This window comes from Neoarius graeffei, chromosome 15 (assembly GCF_027579695.1).
Source record: "Neoarius graeffei isolate fNeoGra1 chromosome 15, fNeoGra1.pri, whole genome shotgun sequence".
NCBI classification, from domain to species: domain Eukaryota; kingdom Metazoa; phylum Chordata; class Actinopteri; order Siluriformes; family Ariidae; genus Neoarius; species Neoarius graeffei.
The window spans coordinates 75581618-75601171 of record NC_083583.1 but is presented as its reverse complement, the minus strand read 5'-3'; the positions used below and the strand labels follow the sequence as shown (position 1 = coordinate 75601171).

The 19554-nt window shown below is 42.8% G+C and overlaps 1 protein-coding gene across 1 annotated transcript in view; it reads right to left on the bottom strand.

The window, feature by feature from the left end:
- The window catches only part of LOC132899067 (uncharacterized), a 34372-nt gene extending 33763 nt beyond the window's left edge, over positions 1 to 609 (bottom strand). Inside the window, exon 1 of the mRNA XM_060940707.1 lies at positions 451 to 609. Coding sequence (XP_060796690.1) covers positions 451 to 609 — 159 coding nt within the window. The remainder of the gene's footprint in view (positions 1 to 450) is intronic.
- Positions 610 to 19554: the final 18945 nt, after the last annotated feature.

The following is a 19554-nucleotide window of genomic DNA, read 5'->3' as shown; positions in this document are numbered from 1 at the left end:
CTTGCAAAGTATACATTCTGTACCTCGTGTCACATACTACCAAACTTTATAGTCTGTCTTGCTTTCCTGTTTTTTGACTCATGTTGGTTGTTTCTCTTTATTGCCTTTTGCCTTTCCTCTAATACTCTGTGCTTTGCTTGACCATTGCCCGTTTTATGACCCTGCCTTTAGTAAATGTTTTGAATCTGTTTGTGTACCTGTTTATAAATAAATACTCTTCCAGTGATTATATTCGTCTATCACCTCCTTTACATGACATTCAGAGGGTCGAAAATCATAACTAAAAAGTATTTTTTGTTGAGCTTTATGATTTTTATACTTTTTTTTTTTTTAAATCCATGACATACACTGGGAAAACTTCTGAATGCTGGATGAGTTGGCATGGAATGAGCCTCTACACATTCAAATGACATTTTGAAAGTTGAAGTGTGATGTTTGTGCACCACATACCTGCACAACTGTGATGCTGATCTGGTCCCTGGAATGGACGCTGCCTCCATACTTCCACTGTTGCATCATATGAGAGTTCATCTGTACCTGCTGCTCACAAATGAAATAATGTGCAATGTATTTGTAAAACAGATATTTTTGTAAAAACTGATTACCCATTTTAAATCACTATTTTTTTACATATTAATGCCCATCATCTGTTTGAAAGCAACACTTTCTGAAGCATGTATTTGTTGATAAATATGGTTTGCATTTGCTATAAATCTATAGTTTATTTCTTATTTCCAAAAAGCAGGAGTGTTGGAGGATAGTAGGCTATTCATAAAGCTAAAGGATTAAGTGATAGAAAACATGATGACTTATCCTTCTCATTGTCCCCACTTAGCATGTGTGTCAAAAAACAAACTGCATGAAGCTATCAACAGAATTACAGGTAATTGACTCACTTATCTGTATGACCAGTCAAAACAGTTTATGGCAAGATGTCAGGAATATTTCCCCAGATTACAATACACCAGGAAATGGTACAATGACAACTCTAAAGGTACCGGCCCTTACTTGCGGAACTCTTCGTAAGGTATCTTGAGACACAATAAATTGCAATGTTATGCATTTTTAATGCTCAGCCCTTATGTAATTTCAGAGGAATTTTTATACAAGAACAAAGTGTGTGTGTGTGTGTGTGTGTGTGTGTGTGTGTGTGTAAGCTCAGACTCACAGAGTAGGACATGACAAGGTTAATCATGCCTTCTTTATCACCTTCTTGTCTTCCACTCAGGCTGTACCACTCGTCAACTACAGTGCCTTCCCTCAAACTCTCTGGGATAGTTACACGCGTGCAGGCGATGCGATGATCCATGGATAATGCCCTCTAAAAACATGGAACAAAGGAGTTCATGTCTGAATACCTATTTACTTTTTTTTTCTTAAATTAAAAGACATGAGGAAAGCTGAGGCTCAGTATGTTCTGGTAAATGGTTCTAGTTTATAATCAAAGTATTCTGCTTTCATTGTGGACACTTCCAAATACACCAGTAGCTTTCAGGGTTTACAGAAGAGGTACTGCTTCTGAATTGTGCCATATTTGGATAATTTAGTTTTATGAAATTGGATAAATTAGCTTTTTAGTCACTGTTTCCTAAACTGTCTCAAAATATTTGTGGTAATGAACAAGTTAATTTGCTGACTTATGTACATCACAGACTGTTTTTGTGTTTTTCTTCACAGCTCTCATAATGTTTCTGTCATCCGGTTATTTTTTTAGTCAACCTGTTTGACGCCTGATTATTAGTGCTGTGAAAACAGTTGTTTCTTTGTTGTATTGGCAATGACCAATACTTGTGCAATGGCTCTGATGGATTTGCCCTCTTTTCTCTGCTTCAACATGACTTGCTTTCCCCCCCATAGACAGCTCTCTGGTCTTCATGTTGGTTTATCATTTGAACAATAAATGCAGTCATCATAGATGAAACCCAGGGTTCAAACAAAAAAGTAAACATTCAGAGCTATTAATTGTTTAAATAGCCAATCTACAAGGGTACACCTGGACAAGAAACATATGTTCCAATACTTTTGATCACCTTTTAAAAAAATTGGGTCATCTGTCACCAAATGTGCCATGTTCTATGTTCTTTAACACTTCTAGGAAATCAGGAAATGAATATGAGATGATAGATCAGCATTTCAGCTTTCATCTTTTGTGCTCAAACCCAAATGTCTTCAGTGTATAGCAAAAACAAAAGAATTAGCCTTGTTCCAATACTTTCAGAAGGGAACATATATATCTGTTATATAATAGACCTGTGTACTATAGTATAAAATACCTGTGTAATTGTCATTTTCTTACCAAAACATGTCCATCAATAGTCATAACTACATAAAATATAAAGTTATGTAAATGTAATATTTGTGAAGGCTAGTTTTCACTTCCAGACCACTGACACAAAATTTTGAATTGGTCTTTAAAAAAGTTTTCTTTATAGGCCTGCTCTTTGTAAATAACCACTAGTATATTAATATTGCAAAGTTGAGAAGCTAGCAATCGAGTGCAAGTAAATTAAGTGACAAAACTGAATCCTGAATAACATCTAACCTCTGCAAATAATATTTCAGACCAGGATAAAAGGTAATTGTTGTAATATGAAAATTTATCAGTACCATTAACCTCTATGTTGTTGCAATAATTATTTCTACTGATTTTTTTTTTCAGTTCAACTATCTTAAAGTGCATCTTGCGGGTAAATTCAGGAGCAAGATCAATGTAATTCTCCTATTTTATATTAAACTTTGATCAAATATCTGTCACATTTTGTGCAATTTTTTCACCTTGTGCAGTACCAGAAATATTCAGTTGAAATCAAGCCATTTGAGGTGAATTGGTCTGCCTCTGAAAAAACTTGGCATTTGGATTTCCCGGCAAACATTGATTTTCGTGACGTCACGTGCAGGACGCCTCCTTCTGAATCCTACGTCAGCGCTGGTTTGTTTATGAGAAAACGACCTGGTGGTTTTCTGTTAGGACTTGGGACTATCTTGGCCTCTAGAGGCCACTATTTCATCTTTGTCTTATGTTTGTTTTGACAGCTAGGGGGTTTGTGTTTTGTTTTGACAGCCATGTGCTTCTTTGTTTTTCATGTGCCTTGTGCCCCACCTAGTCTTAATTACCTATTTTCACCTGTGTTCAATTACTTTTGGGTATTTATACTTCCTCAGTTGGGTTTCTAGTCACTGAGTCTTTGTGCTGTTCATGGCTAGTAACCTCTGTTCCGTGTACCTTGCCTATGTCCTTCTGTTTTGGGTATTTTGCTTTCTGGGGACTTTTTGGACTGTTTTTGTTAACTAGAGACTTGCCACTTTTGTATCTTCTGAGCATTTGGGTTTTTGCCTCTTCTTCTTTGGTTTTGCATTTTTGGACTTGAACTTTTGGATGTTTTGTTTTCCCTTGTTTCTTCTGTGCATTTGAATATTACTTTTGTGGATTTTTGCGTTTGGATTTTCCTGATCTTCTGAGCTTTGGCAATAAACTGTTTTGAACTCTACCTTCGTCCCACTCTTCTGTACGTGAGTCATTCCCCTGGTGGCCTAGTGGGGATTTGCTGGGTTACCACACCAGCGACCTGGGTTAGATTCCCAGCAAAACCTAACAGAAAGACTCAGTCATGACCGACTCAGCAGAGGCTTCTTCAACTGTCTACCCAGCTAACCTTCAGGAAATTATGGCTGCTTTAACACGCTTTGGAGCTACCATGGACACTCATGGACGAACACTTGCAAGCCAATGTGAGGCCCTTGCTCGCCACGATGCATTGCTTCAGCAAATTGGGAATGCCCTGGCACAACTGACTCCTCTGCCCCCATCTCCTCCTCCTGATCCTCCCCCTGCTCCTGCGCCACCATCTGCTCCTGCTCCAGTGCCTCCTGCCACGCTGCCTCCTTCACCTCACGAACCCCGCCTTCCTCCAGCACAGAGGTATGACGGCAAGCACGGTGAGTGCCGGGAGTTCCTTACCCAGTGTCAACTCACCTTTGAGCTCCAGCCTACCACCTACACTATGGACCGCCGCAAGATTGCATATGTAATAACTTTGTTAGCTGATAAGGCACGAGCTTGTGCAACAGCCATCTGGCAGAGACAGGGACCCGAGTGTTCTGATTTCAAGATGTTTACGGAGGAGATGCTTCATGTTTTCGATCAGGCGGACATCAGCAAAGATGCAGCCAGGAAGCTCATCTCCATCCGGCAGGGAGGAAGTGTCACAGACTATGCCATCTCGTTCCAGATGCTTGCAGCAGTCAGTGGATGGAATGAGACTACCCTGGTTTCAGCCTTCCACCATAATCTGTCTGACCCCATCAAAGATGGTCTGGCCTCTATCGGATGCCCAAGTGACCTCGAAACACTGATCTCATATGCCATTCATCTTGATAACAGGATTAGAGAGTGTCGCCAAGTCCTGAGCTTCCCCTGCCTCACTGCCTCAACCTGGAGTCCGTCCACCTCCTCCAGTGACTGTCCGTAGCCCATGCAAGTTGGCCGTACTCGTCTCTCCACATCTGAGAGGGAGCGCAGAAGGAGGGACAAGTGCTGTATCTAGTGTGGCAAGCCTGGTCATTTCCGAGCATCTTGTCCTGAGCTCTCAGGAAAAGGACCGCCCTGTCCAGCTGAGAGAGGGTTGTGATGGGGACTACCCTCTCTCCCGAACTTCCTGGCCAAGGAGTCTACATCCCTGTCTGCATCTCCTGGGGTGAGTCCGTCCACTCTTGCCAGGCCTTGTTAGACTCTGGGGCGGCTGGAAACTTTATGGATGTCCACTTCGCTCGAAGAATCAATGTCCCTACTGCACCTCTTGAAGTTCCGCTGTCTGTGTCTGCCCTGGGTGGCCAAGCTTTAGGTGACGGAAGAGTCACCCAAGTAACTTCTCCAGTCTCAAGGTCACAAAGAAGAAATATCCCTGCACCTGATTCATTCACCAGAGTTCCCAGTGATTCTAGGCCTTCCTTGGCTTACCCTCCACAACCCTCGCATAGACTGGGTAACAAGCCAGGTTGTGGAATGGGGCCCTGCATGCCATGCCTCTTGTCTGCTCTCTAGCCCTCCTGTGTCTCCTGCCAAGCCCCCTGATCTCACCCAGTTATCTCAAGTTCCCACAGAGTACTGAGATCTGAAGGAGGTTTTCAGCAAGAGTAGGGCCGCCGTTCTTCCTCCGCACTGTGCGGTTCCGACTTGCTCCCCAGGGCTACCCCTCCTTGGGGCAGGCTGTTCTCCCTCTCTCAGCCAGAACGCAAGGCCATGGAAGAATACATCAAGGATGCCCTGGCCTCTGGATTCATCCGACCCTGCACCTCACCTGCTGGTGCCGGCTTCTTCTTTGTCGGCAAGAAGGATGGGGGGCTCCGACAGTGTATTGACTACAGGGGCCTGAACAAGATCACTGTGCACAACCGTTATCCCCTTCCACTGATGTCCACAGCGTTCTACCTGCTCCAAGGCGCTACAGTCTTCACCAAGTTGGATTTACGGAATGCATACCACCTCATCCATATCCGACAGGGAGACGAGTGGAAGACTGCCTTTAACACCCCATCAGGACACTATGAGTACCAAGTGATGCCCTTCAGACTCACCAATGCACCAGCAGTTTTTCAGGCCCTTATCAACAGAGGTGGAAAAACCCGGGTGCAGAAAGTAAAAACCCTGCCACATTTTTGCTCCAGCCAATTCAATGAACCAGCTGATCCTAATTACCACATCCCCTAAGCCAGGTTGATGAGCTAATTGGTGAAATCACCTGTGTTGAGAGCACAGGCAGAAGGAAAACCTAAGCAGGACTTTTACTTTGTCAATCCAGTTTTTCCACCTCTGCTTATCAACGACGTCTTGAGGGATATGATCAACCAATACGTTTTTGTCTACCTTGACGACATTCTGATATTTTCCAAGACCTTGCAGGAGCACCGCCACCATGTCCGTCAGGTTCTTCAGAGGCTGCTACAGAACAATCTGTATGCTAAGGCCCAGAAATATGAGTTTCATGTCCCCGAAGTCTCCTTTCTGGGTTTTATTGTATGGACGGGACAACTCCAGATGGATCCAGCCAAGACCCTGGCCGTCCGGGACTGGCCCACTCCCAAGTCCGTGAAAGAAGTTCAGTGGTTCTTAGGATTTGCTAACTTCTACTGCAAGTTTGTCAGGAACTTCAGTTCTGTAGCAGCGCCCATATCAGACCTCACCAAAAAGACAGGTGGGTCTTATGTCTGGTCTCCTCAGGCGGAGAAAGCTTTCAAGGACCTCAAGCGCCGTTTCTGCACGGCACCCATTCTGGTCCTCCCTGACACATCGCAACCCTTCATCGTCGAGGTGGACGCTTTGGACAGTGGCGTCGGCACGGTCCTCTCTCAATGCTCAGATGGAAGGTTGCACCCCTGCGCATACTTCTCCCACCGTCTGAGTCTTGCAGAGTCCCGGTATGATGTGGGGGATCGAGAACTGCTCGCGGTTAAACTGGCCCTTGAGGAGTGGAGGCACTGGCTGGAGGGAGCGCAACATCCATTCCTGGTTTGGATGGACCACAAGAACCTGGAGTACCTCCAGCAAGCCAAGAGACTTAATCCACGACAGGCTAGGTGGGCCTTGTTCTTCAGTCGGTTCAATTTCACCCTATCGTATCGCCCCGGCTCTAAGAACACCAAACCTGATGCTCTTTCCAGGCAGTTCTCTTCCACTAGCAGGGAGAGTGAAGTTGGGCCTATTATCCATGTCCCGGATTGTGGCCCCTGTCCGCTGGGGTGTTGAGGAGGCCATCCAACAAGCTCAACGCCAGGACCCCGGTCCTGGGATGGGGCCACCGGGTCTCTTGTACGTCCCACATCAACCCCGGGCCAAGGTTCTCCAGTGGGGTCATTTGTTCCCTCTCACTGCCCACCCGGGAGTTCAGAGGACCCTGGACTTCTTGAAAAGATGCTTCTGGTGGCCAAGCATGGAGATGGAAGTGAGGTCATTCGTCCTGTCCTGTGAAGTGTGCACCAGAAGCATGAACCCACGGCAGCATCCCCAGGGCCTCCTGCATCCTCTGCCCATTCCCCGGCGTCCCTGGTCTCATGTGGCGGTCGACTTCATCACAGGCCTTCCAGATTCACAAGGTAACACTGTCATTTTAGTCATAGTCGACAGGTTCTCTAAGGCCTGCCGCTTCATACCGCTATGCAAGCTCCCTTCTGCCCTTGAGACAGCCAAACTAATATTCACCCATGTTTTCCGAGTCTTCGGGCTCCCACAGGACACTGTCTCTGACCGGGGGCCCCAGTTCTCCTCCCGAGTGTGGCAGGGGTTCTGCAAGCTTATTAGGGCCACTGCCAGCCTCTCCTCTGGGTTCCACCCCCAGTCCAATGGCCAGACTGAGAGGCTCAACCAGGACCTGGAAACCACCCTGCGAAGCCTGGTGATGGATAACCCGACATCATGGAGCACCTGGCTGCCATGGGCAGAGTATGCCCATAACACCCTGCAGTCATCGGCCACCAGGTTGTTGCCATTCCAATGCCAATTCGGGTTCCAGCCACCTCTGTTTCCGGAACAGGAGGAGGAGGCTGGGGTGCCCTCGGTCAACCAGTACTTGAGACGGTGTCGTAAGACCTGGAACAAGGTTTGGAGGACTCTCATCCAGACTTCCAGGGCCAACCAGACTCAGGCCAACCGCCATAGACGGCCTGCCCACATCTTCCGCCCTGGGCAGCGGGTTTGGTTGTCCGCGAAGGACCTTCCTCTACGGGTGGAGAACTGCAAGCTTGCCCCTCGTTATGTTGGCCCCTTCAAGGTAGTGCGCAGGGTGAACCCTGTCGCCTACCGGCTCCAGTTGCCCCGGTCTCTAAGAATCAACCCCACATTCCATGTGTCCCTGTTGCGGCCCGTACTGTCATCCTCTTACGCCCCTGCCCCTAGGAATCCCCCGCCTCCCCGCATCCTCCATGGTCAGACCGTGTTCACTGTGCACCGCCTGCTGGACTCCCACCAGGTCCGTGGTGGGCTTCAGTACCTAGTGGACTGGGAGGGCTATGGCCCTGAAGAGTGCTATTGGGTCCCTGCTTGGGACATCTTAGACAAGGAACTTTGTTGGGACTTCCATTTGGCCCATCCTGATCGCCCTGGGAACGTCAGGAGACGCTCCTTGGGGGGGGGGGGGGTCCTGTTAGGACTTGGGACTATCTTGGCCTCTAGAGGCCACTATTTCATCTTTGTCTTGTTATGTTTGTTTTGACAGCTAGGGGGTTTGTGTTTTGTTTTGACAGCCATGTGCTTCTTTGTTTTTCATGTGCCTTGTGCCCCACCTAGTCTTAATTACCTATTTTCACCTGTGTTCAATTACTTTGGGGTATTTATACTTCCTCAGTTGGGTTTCTAGTCACTGAGTCTTTGTGCTGTTCATGGCTAGTAACCTCTGTTCTGTGTACCTTGCCTATGTCCTTCTGTTTTGGGTATTTTGCTTTCTTGGGACTTTTTGGACTGTTTTTGTTAACTAGAGACTTGCCACTTTTGTATCTTCTGAGCATTTGGGTTTTTGCCTCTTCTTTGGTTTTGCATTTTTGGACTTGAACTTTTGGATGTTTTGTTTTCCCTTGTTTCTTCTGTGCATTTGAATATTACTTATGTGGATTTTTGGTTTGGATTTTCCTGATCTTCTGAGCTTTGGCAATAAACTGTTTTGAACTCTACCTTCGTCCCACTCCTCTGCACGTGAGTCATTCCCCTGGTGGCCTAGTGGGGGTTTGCTGGGTTACTGGGGATAGATTAGGGATAAAATTAGCTCATGTTTTAAGTCGTTCAAATTCTGTAAAGCTGCTTTGCGACAATGTTTATTGTTAAAAGCGCTGTACAAATAAACTTGATTTGATTACCACACCAGTGACCTGGGTTAGATTCCCAGCAAAACCTAACAGTTTTCTGCAAATTTCTTTAACGTTATCACGTAATTATTAAAATGGTTAACAGATGTATCGTAGGAGGGTGTAGCAACACCAATCTTGATGGGATTAGTACTCATTGTTGTCCAAAAGACCAGACAATCTCATACATGTCAACCTTTAATTACCCATGCCCTTACAAAATCTATACTTTTCCCTCACATACACCCATGAGCCCTTATACACGAGAAAAAAATTCCAATATATAATCCAAAACACCGATTGTTTTATTCCACATTATACACTCCTATTGTAATAGGCATATTTATCACACTGCATCAAGTTAAAGGAATCAAATAAGCATGTACTGAATAAAAATAAATTTTAGATCCCAGAGAAAACAACTGAATTAAAAAGCACTATATGTACAGTCAAGTAAACAGTTATCTACTAAAGAGAATGACTGAACTATAAACTTAATTATTTAATATACATTGAATTAGTAATACCAGAATTATTGATGTAAATTTTGCAAATAAAATGTATTAATATTAAATAGTTCATAAAAATTACACAAAGTTCTATTTGACAAGTGTTGATATCACCTACATTACATTCCACCAAAGAAAATTACTTGAAATATAACAGCAGTACTAAGTAGGTATATTAATTAAAATAGTAGGTTACATGTAATAAATTATATATAATCATGTCAAACAGTAAATGAAGGTTAGTAAAAGTTCCATTTGAGAAAAAAGTGTTGACACCACAAGCAGTGTTCGATCCAACTAAAGATGACCGAACCACATCAAGTGTATTATGTAAACAAGGATAAGCGAAAATATTAATAAATTATGAAGTTAAATTGAAAATCTTCCCAGTAATTTATAACAAGAATTTAAATCTTATTGCTTTTTGGAGTGTTCTTTGTTGTACAAAGATGTTGCAGATTTGGCACTAGCTATAATATTACTGCTTGGGTAGCAGTTGTAGCTCCTCATCACACTTCATTTTAATTTGCAGATATGCAGTTAATGTGTCTGCAGCCATATTTTTTCTGTACTCAGAATGAATTTTTCTAACGAATGAAAAAGCCCTCTCACTATCTGCATTGCTCTGTGGGAGGCACAGCAAAGCAGTAAAAAGTTGTTTCAGCATTGGAAACCTGGCAACACCCAGAGCAGTTTTTACATCGAAGACCTTTCCCCAATATATATCTATTATTTTCCTGGTCAATAAAAGAAAATCAGAGCATGGCAAACATGTAGATGGTGTTAAATTGCTTCCATCCCATACTACACATTTTAGAGACAGGTTACCAATGGTCGTTACCACCATTACTCTTCATTCAATACTTTTCCAGTTTACTGACGACTGATGGTAGTAATGAGTGTTGGTCATCTGTGTCTACATATAATGTCTATCAGCAATTAAAAAGTTTAGGGAAGCGAAACCAGAAATGGCCGGGTAACTACAGTTGCCGTTGTATAAACGGTGACTCCCAGTATCATCTCCCTAAATTATCATGATAATGGAGAAAGCTTTCCTACATGCAAACAGTAAAAACTTAAAAAAAAAATAAATGCTTACCTGTGCAGTCTTTGAATCGGGAAAAAAAAATTTCTCGCTAACTACGAAAAATGGTCTGCCACAGTCGGGGGGATGTTGTGTTCCACAGTCGGGGGGATGTTGTGTTCCACGAGAAATTGGCAGAACATGACTTCTGCAGCTGTCACAGAAGTCTGGGCAGTCCGAGCCGATGGACTTAAATAACTGAGAAAACCACATGCAACTATAAAACCACATAAATTGAAAATAGTTCCATTTCATTGTGCATGCGTGTTTGAAAAAATAAATTGTGGATGCTAAGAAAATTTTCTCAGAGTAACGGAAAAAATCTCTGATACAAAACGTAATTTTCCCATATGAAAATCAGTGTAAGCCATATTAGCCAAAAAAATTGCATTTTCCCATACAAAATACAGGGAAACCGTATAACTTGACATGTATGCAATGAGAGAGAAATGGGAGCACTTCGTGCGAGGCTCCCGGAAGCCAAGGACCAAAGCAGAGCCGAGAAAAAGACCAAGAAAACCGGCGATTCACAAGTTGACTGTTGCCAGGGTAAGAAATAAGAGATACTATACTCTAAATTAGGTGTTCCTGTGTTTGTGTGGTACACGGATAATGTTATTTATTGACACACACAAAAGTAAACAACACGAAAGCACTGGGCGATCATACACTTATTTAGATTAGATTAGATAGAACTTTATTGATCCTTTTGGGAGGGTTCCTTCAGGGAAATTAAAAAGATACAGTCCACAGCCTGGTAAAAAGCAGCCAAAGTAGAGTCCAAAGTAGTGTGTAACTTGACTATAAGTTAAGTTACACACTACTAAAGTCCCCAGAAATTATGATAAATGCCTCAGGGTGCTGTGTCTGCAGCCTTGCTGGGACAGAGTGAATCCCCTGACATGCAGCGGCTGCGTCTGCCCTTGGAGGGGTGTAAACACAGATGGTGATGCTAGCAGCTCCAAGTCCGGGCCACATTAGACTGTCTTTACGGAGAAATGTCCCGGGTTACACCAGTGGTTGTTCACATAAATGATGAGTCCCCCACCTTTGCTTTTCCCGCATGCTTTAGTGTCTCTGTCAGCTCTCACAGCAGTGAATCCCTGCAGGTCCACGTTAGCATCTGGTACAAGGTGTGTTAGCCATGTCTCTGTAAAAATAAGCTGCTCTCCCAGTAAATCCGCTGGTTGTTCAGTGTGGTTAGCTTGTCGACTTTATTTGGCAGCGAGTTCACATTCCCCATGATAACAGAGGGAATAGATGGTTTGTAGCGCCGCCGGTTGTCTGCTAGCCTAGCCTTTAGCTTAGCCCCAGCTTTGCAGCCCCTGGGTTTCCTCCTCAGCTCGGCCGGGACGGGGTGTTGTATCCCGTCTCGTCCCGTTGTTTTCAGGGCCAGCAGCTCCTCTCTCGAATAAGCGAGAAAACTGGCTCCTGGTTGCATGTTAAAAGTTAAAAATATCCATGGGATACGAAGAAAAACACACCCTGTCTTCGTAAGAAGAGCAGAAAAGTAAAAAAAATGGAAAGAAAGAGGTTTACAGAGCTAAAAACTACAGAGCTACTGGAGAGGCACCCATCTTCCACAGCGCCCAAGTTCACGTTTTCTTTACATTTTACTTCACATGTATCAAGGGATATACGGCATGTCAGGGCTTGAGATCTTGGGACCTGTCAAACATATTAAATGTATATACAACCCTCCTTAGCTGATTCCATGTGTGTAGCTTATGAAATCTTTCTCCTACAGTAGCCAGTACTCTTCTAAATGAAGAAATATATAAATACATAATAGTAATTAGAAAAAATATGATTTATGTAACAATAGATAGATGAGCATTGATATATGAATCCATGGGTTTAGAAGCTCAGGTAACAATTCTATATTTCGATGCAAAATCGCTCGCTGCTAAATTTGGTCTACACAGACTGTGCACTGAAACCGTGCAAGCTCGCGCAGCCTGCTGGCGCTTCCGCACATGACGTCATGAATCTGGCTCCAGACTCCCTTGGGATTTTTCCAGAAGTATTTTATTATTTTATTTTTTTCTGCTGTAGACAGATGGCCTTGTGCAAAATTACCCTTCTGGATGAGTGTGTAAAGGGACATACTTTCATATAAAAAAAATGAAATTGGTCCAGGATTTGCCCTTTAAGATTGAGACTTCACATTATCTCAAAATAACAAAAGTTGCATTAATGAGAAACAGTAAAACACCTGCAGTTAAATAGATGTTTCCCCAGCAATCACAAGACAAACATCAAGACACAATGCTAGCTAGCTTATGCTAGATATATAATTATCGTTATAGTTGATATGATCAACCAAACCTCATCAAAGATTTCCAGGTCAAAGGAGTTGACTGCAGGAGGCAAATGGGACTGAATCACTTTGTTCCAGTATGGGTTTTTGGCTCCATTATGTGCTGTAGGTGTATCATACGTGGTGTAGCCAAATCGAATTCTACAGTATGGATCCATACGTGTCATGCCGTAGTTCTTGGCCAACTTTGCCTGGAAAAGAAAGAAGAATTCCATTTCCAACACATACTGTAGAAGACATATTGCGCTATTGTTTAAAGGAAAACTCTTTACTGGTAAGTAGAAAATATTTAACAGGAGGCAAATATGTACGTTTTGTCCATTTAAACTGATTCAATATCTAATGGCAAAAATGTAAATTTAAATTTTTTTCTTATTTTTTTCAATTTTCTTTCCACATTCATTCTCATTCTGTATCTGTCTAGGACATCTAGATCTAATATGGCAGTGGAAGGATCACAGAACTTCAACTAATCATCCCTGTAAATGTGTGTCACACAAACTTTCGCAATGCTCACTCAAAAAGAGCTGCAGGACAACCTGAAAGCAGCAAGAACAAAAGCTCTACAGCAAACAATAAGTAATACACAAAGGTGAGCTACACCTTGTGCAAAAAGATTTCTCCTAAAAATATGGTCGGAGCATGTTGAGAGCATCTAAAAGCATGAAACACATCAAAACGTTTTTGGAAAAATACACTCTGGTATCAGATGAAAGCAAAATTTATAAGTACAAAGTCCAAAAACATTGTGTGTAAATGTGAAGTGGATATATGCACTGGTAGTATATTAAACAACACACACACACACACACACACACACACACACACACACACACACACACACCTTAAATTTGGCTCCACTTCCCTTTTCTATCATCAACTTTCTGGCAAGTTTAACTTTGTGCTCAGTCACGGTGGTAATTCTTATTCAGACGTGATCAGTTTGATGGTGTAATACTAAGTATCTGGACTTGCTTTTGATGTAAATAAAATGCAGATTTTTTATTTCACTGAACCAATAAGCCTGAAGAAAGCTATATATTTCACCAAAAAGTACTTCTGATGATGCAGATAATTGTACCATCATCTGTCAAAGTCAGAAAATCTACTTCTCAACTTAGCCCAGATTTACTTTATTGTTTTCTATATTTTATGCAGATGCATGTAACAAGATGACTTCATCTCATCTGCAACAAAAACAATCCAGTACAAGCTGTAACTTATAACCAGTGAAAAAGAGGTTCAACAGATAATTTGGTTGCAAGAAAGTGAAAATTATTGGAGATATTAATTTGTGAAAAATGAATGATTCTTCTTTTGGGTAAAAAATGTAGTTTTAATAATTTGATTACTGTAAAGCATTCAGTAACAACTATTTACAAGAACACATGCTGCAAATTATTTTTAGAGTTTTTCTGGATGTTCAGTATAAATTTCAACCCAATCCAGTGAACATTACCAAGCCTTGTACTTTCTTGGTACAAGCAAGTACAGATGCTTTCCTGATTTCTGATTCATGTTTGTTGTTTCTCTATGTTGCCCTTCACTTTTCCTCTGATATTTTGTTTGTGCCTCAATCGATCACTGCCTGTTTTACAGCCATGCCTTTGTTTAACATCTTGGATCTGTTTGCCTACTTGTTTATGAATGCTGTTCCAACAATTACATCCATCCATTGCCTCCTTTACATAACAGAATAATTCCCCTTCAATATGGATGCAGGGGAAGAGAGCAGGTATGCTGAGCAATGCCACGTCATGCCAAAGTCAAAGAGGGAATGACCCCTGGAAATTTTTTTTTTGGGGTGGGGGGGCCTGATACCTGTAAGGCTGACACAGCGGCAGATAGGGAGGCCTTCGCTCCAGGCTTCAAAGATGTCATCAATCCTCCACCTGGCTTCAGTGAGGACGAAAACATCGCTCAGCTGCCTGGCTTCAGGGAGGATGAGACCATTGCTCTGCCGCCAGGCTTCAGCAAGGATGAGAACTTCGCTCCACCACCAGGCTTCAGAGACTGTGTAATCTCATGAACTCACACCTCATTAGCCACAGGCCATTTAGGCATCCAGGGCATGTACCAGGTACTCAGGGCAAAGTACTGGTGGTCTGAAATGCTCATCGACACACATAATTATGTCTCGTCCTGCACCGAATGTGCCTGTGCTAGAAACTCAGAGCTCACGCCCATGCCTCAGCCCGTCTCTGAGCCCATGTCTGAGCATGAAGCCCCATGTATCTTGACACCAAAGTCCATGTCCATACTGATGCCAGGGTCCATGCCCATACTAAAGCCCAGGTCCATGCCTGAGTCCATGCCCATGCCTAATCCCATCTCTGATCCCATATCTGAGCATGAAGCCCCATCTATGCTGACACCAGAGCCCATGCCCAGGCTCATGCACACACCAATGCCAGAGCCCAAGCCAGAGTCCAAGCTCATGTCCATGCTAAGGTCAGAGTTGAAGCCATTGTACAATCCCATGCTCAAACCTGTGTCCATGCCTGACTCCATGCACATGTTGATGCCCATGTTTAGGTCCATGTCCAGACTGATGACAGGGTCCATGCCCATGGTCAAGTTTATGCCTGAGCCCATGCCCAAGTCTATGCATAAACCAATGTTAATGTCTATGTAATCTCATGTGTTAATCTCATGTGTAATCTCATGTGTTAATGTCTGTGTAATCTCATGAACTCACACCTCATTAGCCACAGGCCATTTAGGCATCCAGGGCATGTACCAGCTACTCAGGGCAAAGTACTGGTGGTCTGAAATGCTCATCGACACACATAATTATGTCTCGTCCTGCGCCGAATGTGCCCGTGCTAGAAACCCAGAGCTCACGCCCATGCCTCAGCCCATCTCTGAGTCTATGCCCGAGCCCATGACTATGCTCAAAACTATGTGCATGTCAAAACCTATGCCTCCACCTGCATCTATGTCCCAGTCCAAGGCCAAGCCTGAACCAAAGCTTTCACCTGCATCCATGATCCCATTCAAAGCCCAACCAGGACCCAAAGCTCCACCTAAGCCCATGCCCCATTTCTACATCCTTCCTGAGCCATAGGGAAGCTCTGAGAGGACTTCCTCCAGCTCCAGGTCCTCATCCCCGGGGCCGACCAAGGAGGTTTTTAACTCCCGGAGGGGACTCTTTTTTTTTTTTTTGGGAGGGGGGGGGTTCTGTCATGTCAATACATGTTGGTGCTCTAAGAGTGCAATGCGTGCCCCCACAGACGACATGCACATAGCACCATTAGGATGAATTATCAGGCACCTGTTTCAAATTAGAAAAGCAATCACAGCACATGCTTATAAGGACTCTCACAACACACAGACTTTGTAAAGTATACGTGCTGTACCTAATGTCTCATGTTACCATGCCTTGTACTCGGTGTTGCTTTAACTGTTTTTTGACTCATGTTTGTTGTTTCCCGATATTGCCTTTGCCTTTCCTGTGATACTCTGTTTCTGCCTCACTCAACCATTGCCCGTTTTATGACCCTGCCTTTGTTTAACATTTTGGATCTGTTTGCGTGCCTGTTTATAAATAAAGACTCTTCCAGTGATTACATCTGTCCATTGGCTCCTTTACATGACACTGAGAAGGCCAAAAGTCACAACTCCAAAGTATTTAGAGTATTATGATGTTTATACATTAATTTAAAAAAAAATCCATGACACGTACTGGGAAAAGTTCTGAATTCTGGATGAGTTGGCAAGGAATGAGCCTCTACACATTTGAATGGCACTTTGAAAGTTGAAGTGTCACGTTTGTGCACCACATACCTGCACTACAGTGATGCTGATCTGGCCCCTGGAGTGGATGCTGCCTCCGTACTTCCACTGCTGCGCCGTATGAGAGTCCATCTGTTCCTGCTTCTCACAAATGAAATAATTTGCAATGTATTTGGAAAACAAGTTTTTTTAATGTAAAAAAAAAGACCCATTTTAAATCACTCTTTATGTCTTTACATATTAATGACCATCATCTGTTTGAAAGCTACACTTGCTGAACCATGTATTTGTTGACAGACATGTTTTTCATTTGATATAAATCTATCGTTTACAACCCCGATTCCAAAAAAGTTCGGACAAAGTACAAATTGTAAATAAAAACGGAATGCAATAATTTACAAATCTCAAAAACTGATATTGTATTCACAATAGAACATAGACAACATATCAAATGTCAAAAGTGAGACATTTTGAAATTTCATGCCAAATATTGGCTCATTTGAAATTTCATGACAGCAACACATTTCAAAAAAGTTGGGACAGGGGCAATAAGAGACTGGAAAAGTTAAAGGTACAAAAAAGGAACAGCTGGAGGACCAAATTGCAACTCATTAGGTCAATTGGCAATAGGTCATTAACATGTCTGGGTATAAAAAGAGCATCCTGGAGTGGCAGTGGCTCTCAGAAGTAAAGATGGGAAGAGGATCACCAATCCCCCTAACTCTGCGCCGACAAATAGTGGAGCAATATCAGAAAGGAGTTCGACAGTGTAAAATTGCAGAGAGTTTGAACATATCATCATCTACAGTGCATAATATCATCAAAAGATTCAGAGAATCTGGAAGAATCTCTGTGCATAAGGGTCAAGGCCGGAAAACCATACTGGGTGCCTGTGATCTTCGGGCCCTTAGACAGCACTGCATCACTACAGGCATGCTTCTGTATTGGAAATCACAAAATGGGCTCAGGAATATTTCCAGAGAACATTATCTGTGAACACAATTCACCATGCCATCCACCGTTGCCAGCTAAAACTCTATAGTTCAAAGAAGAAGCCGTATCTAAACATGATCCAGAAGTGCAGATATCTTCTCTGGGCCAAGGCTCATTTAAAATGGACTGTGGCAAAGTGGAAAACTGTTCTGTGGTCAGACGAATCAAAATTTGAAGTTCTTTATGGAAATCAGGGACGCTGTGTCATTCAGACTAAAGAGGAGACGGACAACCCAAGTTGTTATCAGCGCTCAGTTCGGAAGCCTGCATCTCTGATGCTATTGGGTTGCATTAGTGCGTGTGGCATGGGCAGCTTACACATCTGGAAAGACACCATCAATGCTGAAAGGTATATCCAGGTTCTAGAGCAACATATGCTCCCATCCAGATGATGTCTCTTTCAGGGAAGTCCTTGCATTTTCAACATGACAATGCCAAACCACATACTGCATCAATTAAAGCATCATGGCTGCGTAAAAGAAGGGTCCGGGTACTGAACTGGCGAGCCTGCAGTCCAGATCTTTCACCCATAGAAAATATTTAGCGCATCATAAAACGGAAGATACGACAAAAAAGACCTAAGACAGTTGAGCAACTAGAATCCTACATTAGACAAGAATGGGTTAACATTCCTATCCCTAAACTTGAGCAACTTGTCTCCTCAGTCCCCAGACGTTTACAGACTGTTGTAAAGAGAAAAGGGGATGTCTCACAGTGGTAAACATGGCCTTGTCCCAACTTTTTTGAGATGTGTTGTTGTCATGAAATTTAAAATCAGCTAATTTTTCTCTTTAAATGATACCTTTTCTCAGTTTAAACATTTGATATGTCATCTATGTTCTATTCTGAATAAAATATGGAATTTTGAAACTTCCACATCATTGCATTCCGTTTTTATTTACAATTTGTACTTTGTCCCAACTTTTTTGGAATCGGGGTTGTACTTCTTATTTGCAAAAAGCATGTCAGGAGTGTTTGAGGATAGGAGGATATTCATAAGACTAAATGACTAAATGATAGAAAACATAACTTATCCTTCTGATTGTCCCCACTTACTATGTGTGAGAACAAACACACTGCATGAAGCTATCAGCAAAATTACAGGTGAGTGACTCACTTTTGTACAACAGGTCAAAACAGCAAGATGTCAGGACTATTTCCCCAGATTGCAACACACCAAGGAAATGCTGCAATGATAGATGTAGAGCTACCAGCCCTTACTCGAGGTACTCTTAAGTGCTTTGAGACACAATAAATTGCTCAGCCCTTATGTTTTGTAATTTCGCAGGAATTTTTAAACAAGTACGTGTGTGTGCGTATATATATATATATATATATATATATATATATATATATATACATACATACATACATATATATATATATATATATATATATATATATATATATATATATATATATATTAGTGCTGTCAAGCGATTAAAATATTTAATCGCGATTAATGTCGTGACTGTCATAGTTAACTCGCGATTAATCGCAATTTAATCGCACATTTTTGTCACATGAAAAACCATTGTAATTCTCTTATCAGCATAAAAAAGTGAATGGGCTTGCTTTGTACCAATGTGTTTTTTTTATTGCAGAGCATAACACTACGGAGCCGTAGAGGGGACATGGTGAATAAAAAAATAACAAAACGTGGGAATGACTTATAAGGCATATGCACGAGATATTAATGCGCGCGCACGAGTTATAACCCATGCGCACGCTTTGAGTCAAGGCGTGCGCTCGGGTAATTAAAAGTGAGGGGATGAGTTACTACGGCTCCGTATAACACGTCTTGTCACAGCCACTGCAAAGTCGGGCTGAAGCTGCTGATGGGAAAACGAAACCTAAGCCGAGCACCGTGGCTCTTCATCCCGAGGCGCGGCAGCACGAGCTGCCTGCGCTGGTTCTTTGGGGGGAGGGCAGAGGACTCTGGCTGTGCGGGGCGTGGCATTACAGTCTAGCTGCTATCGTTTTTCTAAGCAAAGTCTCTGTTCTGTTCCAAGTTCCCGGCAGTTTCAAAAGCTTATGAAAAACCTACATCATGTCACAGAGCGTTAATCTCGCGATAAAAAAAT